The sequence below is a fragment of the Aquarana catesbeiana genome, linkage group LG05 (assembly GCF_042186555.1).
Source record: "Aquarana catesbeiana isolate 2022-GZ linkage group LG05, ASM4218655v1, whole genome shotgun sequence".
NCBI lineage: Eukaryota > Metazoa > Chordata > Amphibia > Anura > Ranidae > Aquarana > Aquarana catesbeiana.
Window position 1 is genome coordinate 500,135,623 of NC_133328.1, and position 27,583 is coordinate 500,163,205.

At 40.1% G+C, this 27,583-nt stretch overlaps 1 protein-coding gene across 2 annotated transcripts in view; it reads left to right on the plus strand.

Annotated features, from left to right (window-relative positions):
• Positions 1-27,583, plus strand: part of LOC141145159 (chloride channel protein C-like) — a 225,666-nt gene that overhangs the window by 93,776 nt on the left and 104,307 nt on the right. For both annotated transcript variants that reach the window (XM_073631572.1, XM_073631571.1), the window contains exon 13: positions 260-431. In XM_073631572.1, the coding sequence (XP_073487673.1) occupies positions 260-431 (172 nt within the window). The remainder of the gene's footprint in view (positions 1-259; positions 432-27,583) is intronic.

The window sequence follows — 27,583 nt, forward strand, 5'->3', positions numbered from 1 at the left end:
TGTTGCTGCCCTCTTACCCTGCTGCCCTAAGTTCATGCCTATACATGCCATTATACTTAATACAGCCCTGATGATATAACTTAGTTTTCCAATAAGCTTCTTTTATCACTGAATTAGTTTAAATATTAACGACTAAATATATAATTTATTGCTGCACTTCTGTTTGCAGTACTTTATTCTTTGTCTAGTCTCCTAATATGCAAGTCATAACTCTGACCCCTCAATTAGCAAAATCAATTATCATGATATTTCTCTACAGCTACACTGGTGCTCTTATTGGGAGAATTGTTGGTCTTATTCTGGTGTACATGTTTGGAGTCCAAAGTGATGAGTATGGAAAATGGATTGATCCCGGCCTTTTTGCAGCCATTGGTTCGGCAGCCTATTTTGGCGGTGTTTCCCGACTGACCATTTCCCTTACTGTCATTATGGTAAGTATAAGTAACTTGTATAATGTCTGTGTAACAAAGCAAAAAATGCCTGGAGTTTGCATGTTCTCCCTGTGCCTGCGTGGGTTTCCTCCAGGCACTCCGGTTTCCTCCCACACTCCAAAGACATGCTGGTAGGTTAATTGGATCTTGTCTAAATTGGCCCTAATATGTATATGTATGAATGTGAGTTAGGGACCTTATATTGTAAGCTCCTTGAGGGTGGGGACTGATCTGAATGTATAATATATATGTAAAGCGCTGCGTAAATTGACGGCGCTATATAAGTACCTGGATTAATAATAATAATATATGAAGAACATGTAGAAAAAAAGGAAAGGGAGACTTTTAAAGCCTTGTCCCAATAGGTACCAACTAGAGTATACTCCTGTTACCTATAAAAATAGGACTATAGCGGCACAGCAAGGAGACAGCAACCAATAGAATAAAATATAGACTTTATTTATACAATGTTAAAAAAGAAGATAAAAACAACCATTTTTTTTAGTTTTGGCAGAGTGGAGAGGGATGAAAACACCTCTTGGGTTTCTATTGGTGTCTATGCCCAGTAAAGGAGATTCACCCTCTCTATTTGGCATGTTTACCATTATCATTGAAAGTGAAAGTAAAAGAAAATGCCAAATTTGGGGTTGTAACCAGAACTGTAATAGAGGGGTAATCTTACAATGGGGAAACTAGTTCAGGTGACCCTGGTGGAAGCCAGTTATAGAGGAGTTGTAGAGGAATTTCCTCTAACTTTCTGTATTGGCTAAGGGGCAGGAAGTGAATGGGAATCTCCCCAATGTGACACAGATGACAGATAAAACTGACAGGGGTTATAACCCTCCCTTACTCAATCCAAAATGAAGAAATTACTTTAGTTATACTTTAATTGTGTTTATATATCATATGGGAATGTGTCTGACAATGATCTGCTCTTTGTATATCAATACTTTTTGCCTCTATCAATCACAACCTCATCAGTTTGCCGATGCCATTGAGCTGGGGTTTACCAGCTTCAACAAATTTCTCTGGTCCAGTTTTGATTTCAGACACGGTGTGCATTTAGCAGGAGTAGGATAGATTAGTATTCATTGGTGTTTGTTTACTGATACTCAATAGGGGATCATTTTTGAAACACGAATGCATGCATCAGGAACAGAGGATAGTAGGGAATGTCACGGTCTTAATTTCTTAAGGTTGTAATTACAATGCTTACAGACATTCAGTGTTGCCTTGTAGAGTCAGACTGCATAATAATTTCCCAGGGCAGCAGTAGACTTTTTCAGTGGTAGGTGGTGGTGTTATAGTGCTAAAGTAGTTGGCCTTTAAGACTTAAGAGTTATACACCAAGAGCTATTTTTTTGCTTTGGAATCCTGTCTTTTGTGTTTTATGCTAATTACTGTAAGAACCTATAATGCCATCAAGATGAAGCAGTGCAGTATGGGTGTTTCATTGATATGGAAAGAATTAAACTAGCTGAGACCTGAAGATGGGGGAGGATCGGGAAGAGCAGTCTCAATGTGCGTCTCAGCAATCAATAAGAAAATGTCTAGAAGACATTTCAATAGCCCAATATATTTCAACACTATCATATTGGGCTCAGCACTGTAAATTTCACACTTCTTTTGCTTTGGTTAAAACGAAAAACAAACATTTTCAGAAGACAAATTCACAATCTACAATACCCGATTAAGACCCTGGATGTCAACTTTGTGCTTACAATTTGCCACAGGCTATACTGCTAGGTTCCAACTCCATAACAAATTACGGCCCCAGAGAAAACATGTGTTGCTCTCTGGCTCAGAATGTGAATGTGGTGTTATGGGACAGAAAATTTGAATGTGGCAACATTCTCTTAAAAGGCTGTCTGGTGCATACTTATTATCCATACTTGAAGACCGGGTCCAAAAATCTAGTTATTCTTGGCTTTTGAACCATAATCTTCCATTTGGACAGACCCAGTGTAAACAAACTCCAAGTATTTGTGTGAAAGGAAATAGTCAGCTATTTATCATTTGTGATCGTTGCATTACCATGTGGTGATGAAGGATGTTATTCTAAGTTATATCAAAACACAATTATTTATAGGTTATTTGATCATAGTACAACATTACGTGTATGTTCAAGCACCAATTTACAGTGTGGAATAAATGCATGGATTTCTTGCCATGTGGATTGTCTCCATTTTCCCTAAACAAGTAGTCAGATCTTGTTATAGCACTTAGCAGTTTGCTATTGGAAATACCTTATTAGCAAAACAGCCTTTTGAACACTCTTTGAAATTCGATTTTTTAAAATTCTATTTCTAAATATTTAGTAAGACCATATGAGTACTACATAAGGCTCCACTTGGCATATTTGTGAAAGCATAACAGAAACAAATCCTTGTATATTAACAAAACACATTTATTATGTAAAAGTAAAATAGTGATACCGTATGGAGTAAACTGGAGGACAGTGCCTAGGTGTGCATATTTGTTTAATTTGCCTGTATGTGCAGAATGATTAGTATCTGCAAATTACCATGTAGTACACACCACTCAGCACTGAGGACACCATTGGCCCTGACCAAATCTCCAACTACATTTGCAGAAATGCACCCCCAAACTTTCAAGGAACCTCCACCATGCTTTACTGTTACCTGTAGACACCCATTATTGTACCACTCTCCAGCCCTTTGGCGAACAAACTGCCTCCTGCTACAGCCAAATATTTCAAATTTTGACTCATCGGTCCAGAGCGCCTTCTGCAATCTTTCTGCACCCCTGTTTCCATGTTTTCATGCATAGTTGAATCGCTTTGTTTCCACAATGGAAGTATGGCTTTTTGGGCGCAATTCTTATATGAAGACCACTTCTGGTCAGACTTCTCCAGACAGTTGATGGGTGTACACTGGGTCCCACTGGTTTTTGCCAGTTCTGTGCTGATGTCACTGCTGGACAACTTCTCTTTCAATCGTTTTTATTGAAAATTTGACAAAATAAGTGAAAGATAAACAGGTAAATAGAAATCCGAAGACAGAAGAATTGACAAGTAAGCAAATTCTTCATTGTACAAAATATATGTACAGTATAAGAAAAACAATAGGAATATAATGAACATGATCCATAGAGGAGAGTGCCTAGATATTGTTAACTCTAGGAGCGAGAGGAGTATACCAATAGTCTGGTTTGGTTATACATAAGAAATTATATATTCAATACCAGTAGTCTCATTTAAGTATCAGGGGTACATTTCCCTATTTTGTAACATTTTGCGGCCCGCTCCCAGTCTGAAGGCCATCAGCCCCCAAAATGCTACTCTAGAGCACGTTGCTTGTACCTTATGTAGTTGTAGTAATGAATGTGTTCTCTAGGTCAATCCCTGAGTTTTCTTGTCACATGCTCAATGACAGTCAGCTTCCGTCATGGGGGGGGGGGGGCGATCACATTATGTAAACCACCAAAACTAGCCTATTCCCTTAGTTAACAGTAGAAAGGAATATAGCTACAAATAGAGAAAAGGGGAAGATGGCCTAGAAAGAAAAGGGGGAAGAAGGGGAAGAGGGTAAGAAACTGCCGCGCTCCAATCTTCACTGTCTAATAGTCAATTTAAGCGGGCAAAGTCCTGGGATCAGTAGTCAGATAGTTGATCCATGGATCCTACACCTTTTTCAAACAGCTTAATTTTGTCACTTAACCTCCCTGGCGGTATTCCCGAGTGTGGCTCGGGGTGAATTTTGAGTACCAAAAGCGGTAACCCCGAGCCACACTCGGGATCGCATCACAGGATCCAGGAAAAGTTACTTACCTTGTCCCCAGGATCCTGCAATGTCTCCCCGCTGTGTGCAAGCTGTGTCCTCCGCTCGATCTATCACAGTGCCCTACTCAGTTGCCTGTGAGCATCGCCTGCTAGCTTTACATCGCTAGCATTGCTAAGTGAAAAACACACAATACATACAGTACACTGTAATCTTACAGAGTACATAACTGTATGAAATTATTTTGCATCCCTTTTGTCCCTAATGCTTTGTCCAGTGCCCTTCATGCAGTTTTATATTATATATACTGTTCTTTCTGTCTGGAAACTCGAGATTGTGCATGGCAACCAAAAAGTGTCCCTTTACGTCAAAAGCAGTTTTAGACCAGCTAGAAAACAGCGACAATAAATTAGAATCACTTGCAGAATTGAGCGATAGTGATTTGTGGCGAAATTCGTCATCAAACACTGAAAGTAACGACAGCGACAATTCTGCAACTGAGCAAATTTCAGCGTTTTTGATTTGATTACATTATTGAATACATTTTATTGTTATTATATTATTATTTGTTATATTTATTTATAGTTATTTATTATATTATAATTTATGATTTTGTGTTTTAAACTTTATCATACCCGGGATGTCTACTAGACTCTTGTTTGGACAGATTTAAGTGTGTTATTCCTTATGCCCCGTACATATGAGCGGAATTTACGTCGGAAAAATCTTGGATGGTTTTTCCGACGGAATTCCGCTCAAGCTTGCCTTGCATACACACGGTCATACAAAAGTTCTCTGAACTTTCGACCGTCAAGAACGCGGTGATGTACAACAGTACGACAAGCCGAGAAAATGAAGTTCAATGCTTCCAAGCATGCGTTGAATTGTTTCTGAGCATGCGTGTTTTTTTGCGTGTCGGAATTGCATACAGACGAACGGAATTTCCGTCAAGAACTTTTTCCGTTGGAAAAATAGAGAACCAGCTCTCAATCTTTTGCTGGCGGAAATTCAGACAGAAAAAGTTGGATAGAGCATACACACGGTCGGAATATCCAACCAAAAGCTCCCATCACACTTTTTTTGATGGAAATTCTGCCCGTGTGTACGTGGCATAAGAATTACAGGTCTACAATATAAAACGCCAAATTTCCATGCAAAACAATGTACTGCTTTGATCATCAAAAATCTGACATAATCATACCGCCAGGGAGGTTAAGATAGCCGTTAACTTCTCATTTATCATAATCCAGGAGAGTTTGTACTTAATCTGATCAAAAGATATGACTGCCAATTTCCAGGACTTGCCAGTGATAATTTTTGCTGACACAAATACTGTATATAAGTGATGAGTCTCCTTTGATGTCTCTAGGGCTTCCTCCACCACGCTGCCTAGTAATGCCTGTTTAGGGGATTTGATCAGATTAATTTGTGTGAGGGAAAAGATGAAATTATATACTTTTATCCAAAAACACCTCATTTGGGACACTGCCACCGTATGTGAAACACTGTGGTGTCTGCCTGACCACAGACTCTGAAACATAGCTGAGAAGATCTCGGGACACAGGCGGCCAGCCTATCCGGAACCATGTACCATTATAATTGGACTTTGTAGTTTGCCTCAATAATGGAGGTGTTGATAAGAGACCTCGAGGCTGCTTGAGCTAACGAACGCCATTCATCAAGCTCGAGAGTGTCATTGATATCCTGCTCCTATTTTTCCATATAGCCCAATTTAGTTAGGATAAAAGTTAGGATACCATATATCTCTGATATATGACCTTGGATTTTGTCGTATTTGTGGCATAGATATTCCATAGATGTCATAGTAACAATATCAGATTTACGAGATAATGTACTTAAGAAATGTATCTGAGAATTGTAATCTGTGTGGTAAGACACACATTCAATACTATTCTTGCCATATCAATTTTATATCGCATGTCTTCTTAAGGAGATTTGCGCTGTTCTTTTAAAAGGGTTTGAAGTTCCTCCTCCCTTTGCTTAATTATGATCTTGCAATTTTGCTTGATTCGTGCTGCTATTTGGAGAGGTCTCCCCTAATAGTAACCTTATGGGCTGCCCAATTGGTAGTCGGGGAGGTATTCGAGGGCCGATTTTCCTAAAAGAACGTGTGTAATTCTGATTCGATTTCCTTGAAAACTATCACATCGTTAAGCATGGACTCATTGAGCCACCATGGAGAAGGCTTTGTTAAGGGACACGTTTATGGCTTTTTTTGGAGTACAAGAAACTATAGACTGTTTATGTTGCTTATGCTGATGAGAAGCTATTTTGTTTTCCTTGCTTTTTTTTTAAATCAGCTGTGTGTTACAAACTTGGCTGGCTGGTGAACCCGGGTTCCCCCATTTCACAATATTGACAAGAGAATTTACAATGTTACAAGTGCCAGAATGACAATGCACATTTTTTTTACTGGTACATAAAGCATACTAACCCACATCTGAACACAACATTTTTAATCTGTGGACCCACATAAGAAATTTATCAGAAAGGCTATACAAAGACAAATAACAATACTCTTATTAAAAAAAAAGAAAAAGAGCATTCTTGCCAACACTGACACACCCACCCGTCCCATGGCCCTTCTTAATAGTTCCATTCAAATCATGCCCACTTTCCAGGTTGTCCAACCCAGATCACATCCACTTTCCTAAACAAGCAGGTCCCGCTTACCCGCAGGTGCAATCCCCTATAAGTTGACGATACCCAGTACCTAACAAAAAGGTGATGCTGTTTTCTTGGGAACAGGAAACAGCATTATCGGGCCACAGCACCTAGATCTGGGACTGTCCTGGCAAATCCAGGACAGGTGGCATGAGGCAGTAATTAAAATTAGCTCTGTGTTCAAAATAAATCATAGAGGGGCATAAACTGTTCATGAAAATCACTGGATAACAACATAGTCTAAAGTGGTGTTATGATGCTAGCTAGCTACCAACAACCACTGTCTTATATATTGATTCTGCCTCAAATGACCATACTTCGAAACTTGTGTTTTTGAAACTTTCTGTCTTGCCATTGACAATTTCCTTAGGTATGATTACATGCTGAGGATGTTTTGTTAAAATGCCATTTAGCTTATTAAGTTTAAGGATTTCATTGATACGATATTCCCTACATAGAACAGCTTGAGGACACTCTTCCCTATTTCATAATGTCGCAGTCCCAAGTTTAAGTTTAAGAGACACTGTAGTAGATCAAAAATATTCATGCCGATTAAGTGCAGGTGTATATACCACAGTTAATATTCCTATTGGATCAAAATGAGGCTGTTTGCAGCAAAGCAGTTGACAGATGTTCTCACTTAGGCTTAGGTATGCAATTCTTGTAGCACTTGGCAGAGTTGTCACATTGGTAAATATGTGTTACATTAATATTTTAGTTATAAACTATTGTGTTTTTCGGTTGCCGTGCTAACCTTGTGATTAGGGTTAATTGCCTCTAAAGTCACTAAAGACATTTTTTTTCATGATTGAGATACAATTTGTTTAGATCTGCCTGTAATCCATTGATGTGTGGCTTTTGAATAAGCATGATTGAACATATTGTAGACAAATTTCAAAAGGATAAATAACAACTATAGCTACAAGCAGATCATTTAATAGGGCAAGAGGAATGACCTTTAAAGTGGTATTAAACCCGGTTCCTACTGAACCGGCCGATATTAAAACCATGTATGGCTGGCCTAATAGTTTATACAGCTGGGAAAGGAGATATCCCGTATCTTGAGGTGTTGCACATAAAGAATCAAATGGTGAGAGATTTGAGTTAGCACATACAGTATGTTACAGGTTTGGTGAGCTGCAATTTAATACATTTTTATTTTTGGGTTTAATACTGCTTTTGTGGTCCTGCCACTGTTATTGAGTCTGTATCAGCTGTTTAGGAATCCAGCCTTGACATGGATATTCAATATGCAAAGGAATATTTAATTCCTTTAGATAACTAACTGTCCCAAGACTGAAATGTTTTTACTGGAATATGAAATGAAAGTCAGGGGATTTCAGGCATTGCTATCTGTTTAATATAGGCGTATGTATATACATTTTCTGGGAGTACTGGCTAAACTCTCCATGTTAGTACTCTAATGAGGTATTTTCTTTGGTGCTTTAACTGCTGATCACAGCTACCAGCTTTATGTTCCCAAGGCCCATAGGCTGAAATGATTCTATTCATGGGTAAGTATTCTTGTGCAGCAAAGACCAAGTGAGGATTTGGGGATCCAGAAGATGGGCATTTACTAAAATGGCATTTAATCTGGTCCTCTCTCCTTTCGGAAAGACTTATTTACAAAACTGAAAGAGGCTTTTGTGCTGATAGCATAAAAATAAGCAGAAGGGTTTAGGATTTGTCTTATAGGAAATCTTTGTCCTAAAGTTGATCAAATGAACATTCAAGAAAAAAAGAAAAAGATGATTAATATGATTAATGCAAGCTGAGAAAACTCAATCCGTTTCATATTAATTCAGTTCTGCTCAACACACTATGAAATTAATATATTTTATGCCTTTATGAACAGTGAAATATGGCTGTATTTCTTTGTCAAAAAAAATCTGACAGTTGTGTTTCTGACCTTCATAAGGAGTCTGAAAGACTGTTTCCACTTTGCAGGGTATAAAAAAAAAAAATTTTGAGCAGGGAACGCTATCACAGCCATTCCAATTAACAAAGTTAAATCACTTATTCTTTTGTTTTCTTTTTTGGCAACATTATGTTCCATATATAAGTACCCTCTTGGCAATCAAAGGAATTATTACCACTAGTGTGGTAATAGCAGTTAATCTGTTTTCATTGTATTGTTGAATAAGAGCATAATATCTTATGGGATTCAAAGTTATACTGATTTGTCACCACTTGGCTGTGCTAAAGTACGTAACATCGGAGAACTTTAACTTGACAGCGTTAAAGACGAAAGAACAAAGGCAACCAACAGCAGCTCTCCTACAGTAACGGTAACTTCAATCATTGATGGTTCAGTGATTGAACTGATACAAATGTGTTTTCTTTTCTCTGACATCTAGAGAAATGTAATGAAATATATGACCCACTGAGTTTCTTTTTTAACACATGCAGCAGTGAAGGCTTCATGAAAAGGTCCCTTGAATTATTGTATTTCCTGCAAAGTTTTATTGACAGCAAAAAAGGGGACGTGAGGAATGGCAGAACAGAATGGCACAGCGGTGTTCAGTGCACTTTATGAAAATCAAGTTATTTAAACAATGTTGGTGATAATAGGCAGCTGAACACACCTGCACTGTGAAGTCAGCGGGCTTTGCTTGCAGACTTTATGGAGTTTCATGTCACTGGAAGCATGGGGCCTATAAATAAACCTTGATGTTGTCTGCTCAGTCACCTACAAACAGCAAGCAGAGAGATTGACTGCTTTAGATTACATCTAGGATGTGTTTGCCTGTCTGTGGCTGTGGAGTACAGATAGCTGCAATTTCATATACATGAATAGATGAACCTGGGTAAGAATTACATTTTCCCCTCAGAGGAGAAATTTAGTCCTGGAAAATTTAGAGCTTATTTATGCATGTCCGTTATCTTCAGAGGTACTGTCATGGAGAGTCGCTGGGAGGCAATGCCTCCCCAAAATAAATGATATATCACCCCTACATATCCTTCAAATAACATTTGCTAGTATTTTTTCCATAGCAAGGGTGCCCATTTATTAAAGATACAATATCCTTTCTGGTAAGTATCTACAGCCAGCTCTTATGCATTTAACCACTTGCCGACCAGGCCTTTTCTAGCACTTTTTGTTTAAAATTTTAAATCAGTATTTTTTGCTAGAAAACAACTTAGAACCCTAGAAAATAAAATGGTGATTGTTGCAATATTTTATGTCACACGGTATTTTCGCCGCGGTCTTTCAAACACAATTTTTGGGGGAAAATACACTTTAATTTATAGATAATTTTTTGTATATTGTGAAAGAAGATGTTATGCCGAGTAAATAGATACCGGACATGTCATGCTTTAAAACTGTGCACGCTTGTGGAATGGCAACAAACTACGGTACTTAAATATCTCCATAGGCGACCTTATAAAAATCTTTGCAGGTTGCCTGTTTAGAGTTACAGGGGAGGTCTTGCACTAAAACTCTCACTCTAACATGTGTGGTTTGAACACTGTTTACAAATGCTTGTGTGACTTCTGCGCACGAGCAAGGAGGGATTGGGCGCTTTAAAAAAAAAAATGTCTTATTTATTTTACTTTTTATTTTTACACTGCCCCTTTATTTGTTTATTTATATATTTTGATCACTTTTATTCCAATTCAAGCTATGTAAATATCCCTTGTAATAGAAATAAGGATGACAGGTCCTCTTATTGAGAGCTCTGGGGTTAAAAAGACCCCAAATCTTCCATTTACCTTTAAAATCAAAAGGAAAATAAAACAATTTTTTTAAACTTTTGCTTTAACCACTTGCCGACCAGCCGCCGCAGTTTTACTGTGGCAGAATGGCACGGCTGGGCGAAACTACGTTATGTAACGTTACTTCGCCCTGTGGCCACTAGGGGCGCATGCGCGTGCCCGCTGCTCGCCCCCCGGAGCCGATGTGAGTGCCCGGCTGTCGCGATGAGCGCCGGGCTCCCGCGATCGCTCGTAACACACCGAGAACCGGGATCTGGGTGTGTAAACACCCAGATCCCGGTTCTCTGAGGGGAGAAGAGACTGATCATGTGTTCATACAAAGTATGAACAGCAATCTGTCATCTCCCCTAGACAGTCCCAGCCCCCTTCAGTTAGAACACAGAGAGGGAACACCCTTGATCGCCCCCTAGTGTTAACCCCTTCCCTGCCAGTGACATTTTTAGGGTAATCAGTGCATTTTTATAGCACTGATCGCTGTATAAATGCCAATGGTCCCAAAAATGTGTCAAAAGTGTCCGATGTGTCCGCCATAATGTCGCAGTTCCGATAAAAATCGCAGATCGCCGCCATTACTGGTAAAAAAAAAAATTATAATAAAAATTCTATAAATCTATCCCCTATTTTGTAGATGCTATAACTTTTGCACAAACCAATCAATAAACGCTTATTGCGATTTTTATTACCAAAAATATGTAGAAGAATACATATCGGCCTAAACTGAGAAAAAATGTGCTTTTTTTTTAAAAAAAATGGGGATATCTATTATAGCAAAAAGTACAAAATATTGTATTTTTTTCAAAAATGTTACTATTTTTTTTGTTTATAGCGCAAAAAATAAGAACCGCAGAGATGATCAAATATCACCAAAAGAAAGCTCTATTTGTGGGGAAAAAAGGACATCAATTTTGTTTGGGTGCAGCGCAGCACGACTGCGTACTTGTCAGTTAATGCGACGCAGTGCCGAATCACAAAAAATGACCTGGTCATTCAGCAGACAAGTCTTTCGGGGCTTAAGCGGTTAAAAAAAAAAAAGATTTATTATGGCCCGGGAACCGAACGTGATGGCAGAAGTCGCTCTGGTCCTCCAAGGGCATAGAGACAGGTGGCGGCCATCTTAGCCTCATTTGTCCCCATACCCAGATAACTCCTGCATTGGATCATTCCCAGGTTTCACCGATGGATCAGGTAAGCTCGGGAATGAACGGTAAGGCACCCCTCCCACTGCTTCTAAAAGTGATCCCACAGCGAATCCGCCCGCGGGAGCACTTTTATCAGAAAGAGAATCGGCCATAGTTAAAAAAAAAAATAATGGGGTTATGGCAGCTATCTACTGCCATAACCCCGGTATTTAACAACAAAGTAATGATGTATTTTTACTATGGGGCAATCGTCAAGTGGTTTTTATTGTGCTATCTACTGCCTGATAATGTCATTTAAAATAGAACATATAGAGTATATTTAAATAGTGTACTTTTTATATGTTTTAACTTTAAATCACTTTATGAGACAATGGGGTTGATTTACTAAATACAAATTGGCTGTTCCCTTGCAAAGTTGCACTTTGCAAGGGAATTTGCCCCAGAGCTTCCTGAATGTGGTAAAGTTTCTCTTTATAAGGAATACTCAACCATGTGCAAGAAAATAAAAACAGCATTTTTGCTTGCACATGAATGGATGATGTAAGTGACTAGAGCTTCACCTCATTTAATAAAGTAAAACTATAGGCAAAACTTTTTTTTTTTTTAATCTTAGATAGAGTAAGGGAGGGCTATAACCCCTGTCAGATTTTTTTTTTTTTTTGCCATCTGTGTTTCATTTTGGAGTTTTATCTTTACTTCCTGTCCCATAGCTATACAGGATGTGAGAGGAAACCAATGCAAATTAGGGGAATACCTTGGTCACTAGAACTAGTGCACCCATTGGAAGATTTCCCCTCTTTTACTTTTTTGGGGACAACTCGAAATTTGGGATATATGTCCATTGATTAATGCAGAAAGTTTAAGGTGTAGGTGATACCCTTAATTGGCTAACTTAAAGAGGAAGCAATGGACCTTCGGGCCATCTTCAATGTGGGAGTGGGCTGTGACTTCCTGATGTCTGACAGCCGGCTCCCCACTGCGGCATTTTCAGACTGGTCCTGCAGCATCCTGGGATGTGTGACGTGTCCCAGCAGGTTGTGGGTGGATGGGCGGCGGGCCAAACTGACCTAGGTGAGAATTGCGGAAGTGGAAGCAGGTACCTGTCAGAAAAAAAACCCTTTTCCTAGAAAAAAAAGACACCAGTTTTGTTAGAGTAGAGCGGAAGGAGGAAGATGAGCGGAACATTCACTTTTACGTGAAAGCTGTGCTTTATTTAATTACAGATACAAGTGTTCAGAAACCATTATGAAGCCTGAAGAACAGACCTGACAAGTCCCAAAAGCTCATTTGTCAATACTTCTCCTGTGGGGTGCACTCCTGTGACCCAGATTCAGCCGACAGCAGGCTAAAGCCTGCTATCGTCTGGCATCACAGAGCCAGCCCAGTTTCTACAGGGCTCCCAATAAAAATGTCAGGATGGTCAGGATGGTCGGCAGCTGGCTTAGCCTCTCAGTGCTCTGCTGAGAGCCTAAACCAGCTGATCCAGTGAGCACTGGAGGGGCAGAGCACAGAGTGATGACTGACAGTCACCGCTCTGTACCAGTGATGGCTGGTGCTCAAATTTCTTGGGGGGGGCAGCCTGCGGCCCCCACCCAGCCAGCCAGACACCCCACCCAGCCAGCCATCCAACTACTACTAAACCCCCCTAACACCCTCCCCCCGTCGCTCGATCGCCACCACCCTCCTACCAACACCCCTCTCATTGATTACTGCATCGCTTGCTCGCCCGTCGCCCTGCAATTACCTTCATAACTGCATCCCTTACTCCGAGTCTCGGCCCGATGTGTTCTCCTCCCGGCCAATCAGGAGTCCTGGAATCCGGCCAATGAGGTCTTAGGACTCCCGGCCAATCGGATCTCAGGACCCGCTTCCTGATTGGCCGGAAGGAGAAACAGGAAGACATTAGCGACAAATAATTTGCCAAAGTCACACAACCAGGTAGGCTCCGGGCCCACTCTTTTTTTATTCCAATTAGAGCCTCAGGCTCTATGTAGCTGCATGTAGATTAGGGGCTGGCAAGGGTATTGCTAGGGGGTGGCTATTAGGGCTATAGCCCCGAATCTGGCACCCATAGCCCCGAGTCTTTTGCTGCAGGGTCCCTGTCTAACCAGTGGGTTGCGGCTGCTGCAGCAGGTGGGCTGGCTGCATGAGAGAGTCAGAGGAGAGGAGAGAAGCAAGCGGGCGGATGAGCAGAGATGACATCTCTCTCCGCCTGCTCCACATCAGCGCTCTTCACAGCCGGGCCTCTTCAATTTGGGAGCGAGGTGTGGCAAGCAGCAGAGAGATTACATCATCTCTCACTGCCCGCCACACATCAGCACTCTTCTGCCCTCACAGCACAGTGGAGTTGAGGTCACATGCTTTCTGTCATCGTGGAGCTCCACTTTGCAGCCAGACCCCCTTGCTTCAATGTCGGAGGTGCGGCAGGGAGCAGTGAGATGGCATCATCTCTTACTGCCCACCCTACCCCTGCTCTCACTAAATGGACCAGTGCTGTCAGCCTGCCACCAATGCAGTGTGAATGCACATTTGTTGGCACTGGCTGGCATGGCAAGTGACAATCCACATCTGGTGGCCGGTGACGTGGCAAGTGACAATCTGCAAATGGTGGCAGGAGATGTGACAATCTGCAAATGGTGGCAAGAGATGTGGCAAGTGACAATCTGAAGATGGTGGTAGGAGACGTGGCAAGTGACAATCTGCAAATGGTGGCAGGAGACGTGGCAATCTGCAAATGGTGGCAGGTGACGTGGCAAGTGACAATCCACATCTGCTGCCAGGTGAAAGTGGCAAGTGACAATCCACATCTGGTGGCAGGCGACATGGCAAGTGACAATCCACATCTAGTGGCAGGTGACGGTGGCAAGTAACACTCTGCATATGGTGACAGGCGACGGTGGCAAGTGACACGCTGCATGTGGTGACAGGAGATGTGGCAAGTGACATGCCCAGGACTCCCACTGATTCTACAGTATGGTGAGTTGAACCACTTCATTATATATTAGAATGTAACAATATAAATAATGCACTTCAATCACCCTGAAACCATATCAATCATGGTGCCATGATGATTGAAGCGCCAACACCAGCCATCGTCCGTGAAAAATTGCTTACCACCGGTCCCCCCCCCCGCGGGCATGCAAAGAAATTGGTGAATGCTGCTATGGGCTCTAGCCCCAGATCTTTTGCAGGCCTAGCAACACCCCTGGGGGCCGGGCACATGGATTAGGGAGGGGGGCAGCGCCTGTGTGCCCTGCATGAGCGGACCTGAGAACTGAGTGATTAGCAGTCTTTGATCACTCGGTTCTCAGTGTAGAGCTGGAAAGGGATAACTGCAGATCGGATTGATGCTGTAGCAATCTAGGAAAGTATAAATTTCTGTAATTTTCATTTCCGCACTTCACAGTACAAAAACCCCTTACAACCCTTCACAACCCTTCATAACCCCATTGCATCTTTATTATATTAACCAGTAAAGGGTATCCCTTCAAACTCCAAATCTTCAACTGCAAAACAAAAAAAATTGCTTTGGATACACTTTAACCATAAACTGTCATGGCTGTTAATAATGAGATTTTATATCTCAGCAGTCTAATGCATTTAACATACAGACAAAACAAATTTACAAATAAGAGGTAAACCATTAGAAAAGATACAGTAACACACACATATTCCAGAATGGGTGTTCACCTTAAGACAGATACTTTCATATTTAATGCTGATGATTTTGTGAGTACAAAGCTGACCATATTAGATTTGCTTACACTGAATCCCCCCTGCCATACACGGACATTTTATAGTCCTTTGAAACATTAATTTATTTTCCCACTGTGCAGAGATTTCTTGCCGAAATTTTTGCCGTGTTGGTCTTGATATAAAATTTCTAACTTTCTTCTTCTAAGAGAAAAACGTAAAACTTTCTGATCCCGCATATGGAATGAAAGTGAACCAAACCCCATAGAGTGAGATTTACTGAAGCAAAGTTTTTCTGGCATTTTGAAAATCCACAATATTACTTTTTTATTGAGCTGATTTTGCACTGGAATTTTCCCAGCAGAATGTAAAAGAATATTTATGTTCTTAAATCAAGCTGTCTTTAGCTAAGGAGTAAAGCTGAAGAACTTCTTTGATTAATTCTCCTTAACCTCCCAAAAAGAACAAGCTGTTAATTTAATTCATCTAACAGATGCTTGGGAGATTTTTTCAGTCAAACGGTAGTTTATATGATTTTTAGCCTCTTATAAGGGAGCCTTTTGCATTTATGGTGCCCACAAATATGTACTTAATGAAAATCTGCATAGTAAATTTGTCACTAAATGTCTAGCGTGTGGTTGTGCACAGAGGGGGTATGAAGTCTGCTGGTGCATAGTTTATGCTTCTCTATCTGACTCATACATCCTCTGTGTCTCTGTTTTATTGGATGGGAATTCTCAACTGGGATATTATGATACATTGGTGTGTTGCTTTGTCATGCTGGAATTATACTTTGGTCCATATTTAAACTGTTTGTTTAACCCAAACTTTTTAGTTTAGAGTACTATGGTTTGATTGCTTTTTCATCTATTTTACTGGGGAGATTTCTCTTCATTTCCTGTCCTAGAGAAGCCACAGGAAGTGAGAGGAAATTCTGTCCAAAATGATGGGAATTTCTTGCTTGTTTCACCAGAAGAGGCATCCCCATGGAAGATGTACCCTCACTACTTGTTCAGTTGACAGCTGTCAAATTTTGGATTTTCTATCTTTCATTCTTGGTGTAGCATGTACTACCGCAAAAGTGACATTTACAGAGAAAAAATTATACAGGTTAAATTATTACCAAATTACATCTCATTTCTGGATTTCTAAATAGAAAAAAAAATCCCCCCAAAACCCTGAAAGTTTTTACTTTAACCACTTGCCGACCGCTGCACGCTGATATACATCGGCACAATGGCAGCAGTGGGCAAATGGGCATACCTGTACGTCCCCTTTGAGAGGTGGGGATAGCAGCAGCATGATCGTGCCTGCGGGACCAGTGGACTCGATGTCCGCCGGTCTCCCAGTGATCGTGTCACGGAGCCACAGAACGGGGAAGTGCCTATGTAAACAAGGCATTTCCCCGTTCTGCCTTGTGTCTTGACAGAGATCACTGTTCCCTGTCATCAGGAGCAGTAATTGCTGTCATGTGAGTTGAAGCCCATCCCCCTCCACAGTTAGAATCACTCCCTAGGACACACCTAACCCCTTCATTGCACCCCTAGTGGTTAACCCTTTCCCTGCCAGTGTCATTTACACAGTAATCAGTGCATTTTTATAGCACTGATCACTGTATAAATGACAAAGGTCCCAAAATAGTGTCAAAAGTGTCCGCCATTACTAATAAAAAAAAAAAATAATAATAAAAATGCCATAAAATTATCCCCTATTTTGTAGACGCTATAAATTTTGCACAAACCAATCAATATACGCTTATTGCGATTTTTTTTTTTTTTTACCAAATATATGTAGAAGAATACATATCTTTTTGAGGGATCTTTATGATAGCAAAAAGTAAAAAATATTGCGTTTTTTTCAAAATTGTCGCTCTTTATTTGTTTATAGCACACAAAAAAAAAACGATCAAATACCGCCAAAAGAAAGCACTATTTGTGGGAAAAAACCCGTCAATTTTGTTTGGGTGCAACGTCGCACGACTGCGCAATTGTCAGTTAAAGCGACGCAGTGCCAAATTGCAAAAAGTGCTTTGGTCAGGAAGGTGGTAAAATCTTCCGGGGCTGAAGCGGTTAAATCAAAATGAGGTTGCATTGTAACGCCATGAACACATCAAACATGAATATTTATCACATTATGGGCAGCCCATATATAAGCGCCAAACAAGATTGTGATGCTTGTTAGATTATTTATTTATCCTGGGAACATTTTTAGTATGCATTTAAATTGTCATTTTCAGCTTTAATATAGTAACTCTTTTCACAGCTTACCATACATAGATAAATAGGGGGATAGATTTACAGTAATTACACTATACAGTTCAGAGTTTACTTTGTGGATTACAGGTATGCGTTCTGTAACAAGTGCAGTGGAAATGCTAGTTATACACAGAGGGGTGATTATTAGGCTATGTATACACAGGCACCTGATGCAGAGGCTCATACAGTGCCATGGACGACAAATCATCACTTTAATTACTAATAGCACATCATGCAGGGTATATACTTATTTACATTCAGTCTGCATTGCCTGCATTTTATCTGCTACAAAACATTTTTTTATTTATCAGCAGTTAAAGAGCTGGGTTCATAACCCTGTACACAGCCTATTTGAAAATGCAGGTAATTACCGAGTGCCACGGAATGTGTACTGGGAGGACCTTTTGATGCTAGAATGCCATTACTTAATATGCAGAGCTGTGGAATAAGCTGGTGCCCTTATAAATAAAGGCTAAAGGAGCATTGCAAGGTCCCCCTTTGGTTGAGGGTTTAGAAAAGTAAATACTGGACCATTTGTATTATCCTGAAACATTCACTCAAGATTTCACAGTTACTGTACAGAGTACAACACAACCAAGTGAGATGAGAAGAAGCTCAGTCTAGCTTGTGTGTATGAAGGGTGAAAAAAAAGTCTTATGCAAGTTGGATGAAGCTGTATTTATCTTTTGTATAATTGAGCATTTTATAAGCATTAGAAGAGACATGGTAGCTTGGAAAGGAAAGAGTTGCTTGAAATAAAGTAGAAAAAAAAAAATATTGGATATTGATAGTGTATGTCAGAAAAATATTTCAGGCCTCTTTAAGCAATTTTAATCTACCCCTTTTCCGGGCAAAATTTGAAGGTAAGTCACACTCTATGAATTTCTAATATCTATGAAAATTGATAATGATTGCTGGTTGGCCTCACAGATTTTCATATATTTTTATCACTTATGATAGCAAGGATGTTCCAAGCTTGTTCTAAAAAACTTCTAAAGTATGTTTGTTCTAAAAAATCCTGTCCATCCTGGATTTTCATATATATATATATATATATATATATATATATATACACAGTCAGGTCCATAAATATTGGGACATTGACACAATTCTAATCTTTTTGGCTCTATACACCACCACAATGAATTTGAAATGAAACAAACAAGATGTTCTTTAACTGCAGACTTTCAGCTTTAATTTTAGGGTATTTACATCTAAATCAGGTGAACGGTGTGTGTAGGAATTACAACAGTTTGTATATGTGCCTCCCACTTTTTAAGGGACCAAAAGTGATGGGACAATTGGCTGCTCAGCTGTTCCATGGCCAGGTGTGTGTTATTCCCTCATTATCCCATTTACAAGGAGCAGATAAAAGGTCCAGAGTTCATTTCAAGTGTGCTATTTGCATTTGGAATCTGTTGCTGTCAACTCTCAATAGGAGATCCAAAAAGCTGTCACTATCGGTGAGGCAAGCCATCATTAGGCAGAAAAAAAAACCCATCAGAGAGATAGCAAAAACATTAGGTGTGGCCAAATCAACGGTTTGGAACATCCTTAAAAAGAATGCACCGGTGAGCTCAGCAACACCAAAAGACCCGGAAGACCACGGAAAACAACTGTGGTGGATGACCGAAGAATTCTTTCCCTGGTGAAGAAAACACCCTTCACAACAGTTGGCCAGATCAAGAACACGCTCCAGGAGGTAGGTGTATGTGTGTCAAAGTCAACAATCAAGAGAAGACTTCACCAGAGTGAATACAGAGGGTTCACCACAAGATGTAAACCATTGGTGAGCCTCAAAAACAGGAAGGCCAGATTAGAGTTTGCAAAACAACATCTAAAAAAGCCTTCACAGTTCTGGAACAACATCCTATGGACAAATGAGATCAAGATCAATTTGTACCAGAGTGATGGGAAGAGAAGAGTATGGAGAAGGAAAGGAACTGCTCATGATCCAAGGCATACCAGCTCATCAGTGAAGCCTGGTGGTGGTAGTGTCATGGCGTGGGCATGTATGGCTGCCAATGGAACTGGTTCTCTTGTATTTATTGATGCTGACAAAAGCAGCAGGATGAATTCTGAAGTGTTTCGGGCAATATTATCTGCTCATATTCAGCAAAATGCTTCAGAACTCATTGGACGGCCCTTCACAGTGCAGATGGACAATGACCCAAAGCATACTGCGAAAGCAACCAAAGACTTTTTTAAGGGAAAAAAGTGGAATGTTATGCAACGGCCAAGTCAATCAGCTGACCTGAATCCGATTGAGCATGCATTTCACTTGCTGAAGACAAAAATGAAGGGAAAATGCCCAAAGAACAAGCAGGAACTGAAGACAGTTGCAGTAGAGGCCTGGCAGAGCATCACCAGGGATGAAACCCAGCGTCTGGTGATGTCTATGCGTTCCAGACTTCAGGCTGTAATTGACTGCAAAGGATTTGCAACCAAGTATTAAAAAGTGAAAGTTTGATGGATGATTGTTAATCTGTCCTATTACTTTTGGTCCCTTAAAAAGTGGGAGGCACATATACAAACTGTTGTAATTCCTACACCGTTCACCTGATTTTGGATGTAAATACCCTCAAATTAAAGCTGAAAGTCTGCAGTTAAAGCACATCTTGTTCGTTTCATTTCAAATCCATTGTGGTGGTGTATAGAGCCAAAAAGATTAGAATTTTGTTGATGTCCCAATATTTATGGACCTCACTGTGTGTGTATATATATATATATATATATATATATATATATATATATATATATATATATATATATATATATTATTTATCAATCAGATTAATGGTACAATACTCACTTCTTCGTGTGAAAGACAATAGAATTTACCTATTCTGGTACCAGGAATATTACCATGGTTCGCAAGAACATAGAAAGCGTAATTACCATCAATTACATCCCCAATTGATATGCAAAGAATAAAAAAACTGTCATTATCTAAAAATATCTATTTGTAGTTTACCATTATTCAATATTTCTAAACGTGCCTTTGTTGTAACTTATGAAAATAGTGGAGTTCCTCTTCAAATAGTTTGTGAGCCACTTGCATTTATATCAATTATCAGAGTATACAGTGCTTTCAGAAATTATTCACAGTGCTTCACTTTTTCCAGAATTTGTTACAGCCTTATTCCAAAATAGATTAAATTCATTATTTTCCTAAAAAAATTACAAACAATAACCTATAATGACAACATGAAAGAAGTTTATTTGATCTTTTCAAATTTATTAAAAATAGAAAAACAAAATACATAAGTATTCACAGCCTTTGCTCAATACTTTGTTTAAGCCTTTGGCACCAATTAACCGCTTGCCAAACGCCTCACACAGATATACTGCGGCAGAAGGGCTCGTACAGGCAAAATCACGTACCTGTACGTTGCCCTTTAAGAGGCGGCCAGCGGGTGCGTGCGCGCCTGCGACAAGCTCCGTGAGTCGGGTCGCGGGTCCCGCAGACTCGATCGCTATGGGGATACCCGCAATCGCCTCACGGGGAGGAAGAACGGGGAGATGCTGATGTAAACAGCATCTCCCCGTTCTGCCTAGTGACAGTGTCACTCGATCTCTGCTCCCTGTCATCGGAGCAGAGATCAGTGACGTCACACACACAGCCCATCCCCCTGACAGTTAGAAATCACTTCCTAGTACTGATTTAACCCTTCCCTGCCCCCTAGTGGTTAACCCCATTCACTGCCAGTGTCATTTACACAGGAATCAGTGCATTTTTATAGCACTGATTGCTGCATAAATGACAATGGTCCCAAAAATGTGTCAAAAATGTCCGATGTGTCCACCATAATGTCGCAGTCACAATAAAAATCGCTGATCGCCGCCATTTAAAAAAAAAAAATTATTAATAAAAATGCCATAAAACTATCCCCTATTTTGTAAATGCTATAACTTTTGCACAAACCAATCAATAATCGCTTATCGGCCTAAACTGAGGAAAAAAATTGTTTTTTTTATATATTTTTGGGGGATATATATTATAGTAAAAAGTAAAAAATAATGAGTTTTTTTCAAAATTGTCGCTCTATTTTTGTTTATAGCGCAAAAAATAAAAACCGCAGAGGCGATCAAATACCACCAAAAGAAAGCTCTATTTGTGGGAAAAAAGGGACGTCAATTTTGTTTGGGAGCCACGTCGCACGACCACGCGATTGTCAGTTAAAGCGACGCAGTGCCGAATCGCAAAAAGTGCTCTTGTCAGGAAGGGGGTAAATTCTTCCGGGGCTGAAGTGGTTAAAGACTCTTTTTGAGTATGATGCTTCAAGCTTGGCACACCTATTTTTAGGCAGTTTCTTCAATTCCTCTTTGCAGGACCTCTCAAGCTCTATCAGGTTGCATGGCGAGCATCGGTGCACAGCCATTTTCAGGTCTCTCCAGAGATGTCCAATCGGATTTAAGTCTGGGCTCTGGCTGGGCCACTCAAGGACATTCACAGAGTTGTCCCATAGCCACTCCTTTGGTATCTTGGCTGTGTGCTTAGGGTTGTTGTCCTGTTGGAAGATCAACCTTCGTCTCAGTCTGAGGTCCAGAGTGCTCTGGAGCAGGTTTACATCAAGGATGTCTCTGTATATTGCTGTATTCATCTTTCCCTCCATGCTGACTACTCTCCCAGTTCCTGCCGCTGAAACACATGCCCATAGCATGATGCTGCTACCACCATACTTCACTGTAGGAATGATATTGGTCAGGTGATGAACGGTGCCTGGTTTCCTCCAGACATGACACTCGCCATTCAGGCCAAAGAGTTCAATCTTTATTTCATCAGACCAGAGAATTTTGTTTCTCATGGTCTGAGAGTCCTTTAGGTGCCTTTTGGCAAACTCTAGGCAGACTGTCATGTGCCTTTTACTGAGGAATGGTTTGCGTCTGTATACTCTACCATACATGCCTGATTTTTCTGGAAGGTTTTCCTCTCTCCACAGAGAAACGCTGGAGCTCTGTCAGAGTGACCGTCGGGTTATTGGTCACCTCCCTGACTAAGGCCCTTCTCCCCCAATTGCTCAGTTTGGCTGGGCGGCCCGCTCTAGGAACACTCTCCAGAGTGCTGGTGGTTCCAAACTTCTTCCATTTAAAGCGGCTGGAGGCCACTGTACTCATTGGGACCTTTAATGCTGCTGAAATTTTTCTGTACCCTTCCTTAGACCTGTGCCTTGATACAATCATATCTCGGAGGTCTACAGACAATTCCTTGGACTTCATGACTTTTTTTGTGCTCTTACATACACTGTTAACTGTGGGACCTTATATAGATAGGTGCGTGCCTTTCCAAATCATATCCAATCAACTGAATTTACACAGGTCGACTCCAATCAAGTTGTAGAAACATCTCAAGGATGATCAGTGAAAACAGGATGCACCTGAGCTCAATTTCGAGTGTCATGGCAAAGGCTGTGAATACTTATGTACATGTGATTTTTTTTTTCATTTTTTTTATTTTTAATAAATTTGCAAAGATTTCAAACAAACATCTTTCACGTTGTCATTATGGGGTATTGTTTGTAGAGTTTTGAGGAAAATAAGGAGTTTAATCCATTTTGGAATAAGGCTGTAACATAACAAAATGTGGAAAAAGTGAAGCGCTGTGAATACTTCCCGAATACACTGTATATGGCTGTCTTTACTACCCATGACATCTTGTATTCTGCATACTTTTTCCTCAGGCTGCATATGAAGACTGACTTAGTGACTGTTGGCTGAATAAATTGCAGGTGCAGAAATGGGTCAGGGCTTGCTGATGTTCTGCTTATATTATTCCAGATGCAATAAACCACCACTGGATATACACATGCTAGAAGCCTTATGCTATTTCCTTGCACTGACTAACCTCTCGTATTGTAGCCAAACTTTTGAGACGTGATGAACATGGCGTGTCTACATATTTTCCTGACATAATCCTACCTCTATATAATGGAAAAAATGATTGCTAGGTCAACATTTTTAATTGTTGTTAGTAAGGAACACACTAAACTAGAAATCTGTCAGCTGACATTTAAATTCCGATTTTTGGTATAAATTATGCTTGCTTTGGAACAAAAGTATAAAAGCTATAATAATAGTTCCAAGCCTATATGTGACAAAAGGGAGGAAAACATTTTGTTTGTCTGTAACAAAATTCACTAGTGTTACTAGATACAAATGCTGGGAAACCTCGTCACTCACTTAAAGAGGAAATAAACCCTGATGGGTTGTACTTCCTCTTTGTTTCCCTGCAAAGGTAAAGCATAATGGGCTACTATGCATCGCATAGTAGCCCATTAAGTGTCACTTACCTGACACAGAAGCCTGTGATGTCCCCGCTGGCTGGAAGCATCCATCTTTGGCCCTCTTCCTTCTGGGGCCGCGAACTCCGGCTCTGTGACTGGCCTGTCGCCTGACGTCACTGCAGCATGCACGCGGGAGCCGCCAGTCAAGGCATGACGCCAGCTAGAAACGGCACAGCATGCCCTTTCTAAAGTGCGCATGCACCAAGTACATCGGCGCATGCGCAGAACAACTCATCATACGGGGAATTGTAAATATCTCCTAAACCGTGTAGGTTTAGGAGATATTACCAGCACCTACAGGTAAGCCTTAATCTAGGCTTACCTGTAGGTGAAAAAGGTTGTAAAAGGTTTACAACCACTTTAAACAGGACGCTGAACCCAAAAATGACAGAGCGGAAAATACTAATCATCAGTGTTGTCTGTAGGTTCCTTGCAGCTGATCTTTTCCTCTTTGTTGACTTGCTTGCTGTGCACTGTTTCTGTATGAAGCTATCCCCAGATCCCTAGTGATCTGATAACTAATAGGAGAATTGTCAGACAATTCCTGTGTGTGACTTCCAATGGTGCTTGAGCTAGAGATTTAAGAGAGGCCCACCTTATCATTTCAGTCTCCTATCAAGTACTTGACATGAATATACAAGAAGCAGCAGAAAAGATTCCAGGGCACAGACCCGTAGAATTGATGAAGCAGATGCAGGGAAATGTATTCAATGCAGATCTAAGAAGCATAACGGTAGTGGCATCACCAAATCTTACACCAAATATTATGAGATTAGCAGTCAAAGGTGGAAGAGCCTCTCATACTTTAGGTATACAGCTCAGGCTGTAGGACAGTGGTGGTCAATTCACGTGATGGGGAATCCCTCAAGTGCAGTCCCTGACATTTTCAAAGGGCTGCACATAGCATTCAGTGATTGTAATGGTAAAGAAAGCTGTCAGAGACTGCAGACACATCATCATAGCACAGTAAGACCTTCTTAAAACAGATGCTATTCAGATGTTTGATTACATTACATTTCCCAAAAAATAAGAGGATTATTCCTCATTTCAGGACAGTAGGTCGAGCCATGCAAATCATTGCTTTTCACCCCTCTGGCCACATCATGCACATTCAGAACTGCTGGTGTATAGTGCAAATATAAACAAAAATTATGGAGCCATTTATTCCAAATTGCATACAACGTTGGCCCTTATCAATGCAGTGTATGGGTATGAAAACCAGAGCTTTGATGGAGTAAGGCTGGGGACTCAAGAAGACAGTATAACTACTGTATGCAGATTATGATGAGAAGGGATTAAAGCAATCATAAATCATAAAACTCTTTTCAGTGCATAGTACAGTAAAATCCTTTAAAACATAAGGCATTAACATGTCCCATTCCATTACATATACCAAAACTAAGATTATTATTGCTTATTTCAAGACAGTGCCCAGTGTACTCTTTTTTTTTTTTTTTTTTTTTTTTTAGAAAACCCTCTAGTACTTTGGGAGTCTTTTGTCATATGATTAATGCTTATTGTATATATAAAACAAACATTGTATATGTATAACATATCAATTATAGTGTTTAAAAGCATATAAACATAAATAAAACCAATAATATAAACCAAAAACTAGTAGAGTATCCTTTTAACCACTTGGCCTCCGGAGGTTTTTACCCCCTTCATGACCAGGGCTTTTTTGTGCTATTCAGCAATGCGCTATTTTAACTGGCAATTGCTTGGTCATGCAACACTCTACCCAAATGAAATTTATATAATTTTTTTCAGACAAATACAGCTTTCTTTTGATGGTATTTGAACACCACTCAGGTTTTTATTTTTTAATATATAAGCAACAAAAAACTAACATTTTGAAAAAAAAGAAATATTTTCTACTTTTCTGTTATAAAACATATCCAAAAAAATAAAATCTCTTGATAAATTTAGGCTAAAATGTATTCTGCTACACGTCTTTGGTAAAAAAATCCCAATAAGTGTATATTAATTGGTTTGTGTAAGAGCTATAGCTTCTACAAACTATGATATATATACTGGCATTTACGCAGCTATAGACGCTATACTAGTAATGGCGGTGATCAGTGAATTATAGTATGACTGTGGTAGTGTGGTGGGCAATCTGGCACTAACAGACACTGGCTGGGAGGGACAGTAACTGACACTGGCATTGCTAGCGACACTAATACAGTGATCAGTAATAATACTGTACACTGTACTAATGACACTGGCTGTGAAGGGCTTAACATCAAGGGGAAATCAAAGGGTTAACTGTGTGCCTAATAAGTGTAATGTGTGCTGCTTTTACTCACAGAGCTAGCTGCTTTTTCTCCCTGAACTCAGAGTCGATATTAGGGAGAAGGAACAGCCAGAACTCTGTGCTATGATTGGCCACAGCCAATCAGCAGGTATAGAGCCAATATCATTGGATAAAACCTGCTGACAAACTTGTGCTGTGACCAATAACAGCAAAGGTCAGCAGGGGGTGCACACATGCAAGCCCAAAAACTCGGAAACAGGTGGCGATGTACGGGCTAGTAGCAAGTGCCTAGAAAGTGGTTAATGTAATAATAGTATTAATGAAAAAAAGAGAACAGCTGGGGCTAAACTTTTACTAGTCACAAATTGTTTCTTTGCTGTCCCTGTCACATTGATGTAGAAAACTGATTTTATCTTGGCTCACATGCCATTGTCTAGTTTTGCTTATTTTGCTCTTTCTTTAATCATCTAGAAAATGTTTCCTTGGCCAAGCCACTTCACAAATGCTAAGTTTATTTTATATTATAGCCACTTAGAGAAAATCAGAGACAAAAAGACTGACAAAAGGGAAGGCAGAACAATGATGCCAAATACATCTATCAGGCAGGTTTACCAAAACACAGATGCAACCCATGACATTAAAGGAAATGTGCAGTTTTTTTTAATATACATTTCTTTCATTATTATGGTCAGCATTAAAAGAAAAAAAACCTGTTCACTTTTTCATCAATATTTTAAGTTGTCATTTGGAGCTTTTTTTTTCCTTTTCAAATTTAGCACTGCTTATACGAAGAATCTTGTTTACTGAACTCAATTAATAATCTCCCCTTATCAGGCTGAGGTCCAGTAGGGGATTTTAATTAAATAAATATATCTGCAAAGCAAGCCGTATTTTAGGTAGCCCATAGTGCTTTGGAAAGCCTTTGTGGTGTATGTATGTGAGATTTAAATCCAAATAAAGAGCCTTACAGGAAATACTATACTCAGAAAAATATATTGTAATGCTCCTCCCCGCTTTTATTTGGCAACAGAAGTACCTTTACACAGGGTTTACATGCTGAATCTGGTGAATTTTTGGCAGTGTATGGCTATCTTAAAGCAAAACTATTCACTGGGAGCAGGCAGGTTTTATGCAATGTCTCTTCTGCAATACAATACACCTACCTGCCTGCTCTCAGTGATCCCTTGGATGTAAACTGAGCTGCACATGCGCAGCTCAGCTGAAAGTGGCCAGCTGGATCCCTGTGTGCAAGAGTGATGGCCTCCTGCACAGGCGCAGGAGTGATGTCATCCTCTCCTGGCCAATGAAGATGGCCAGAAACTGGCACACAGAAGAAGATGCTTGCTGGAGCGGGTGAATGATGGGATTATTGGAGTCAAGGT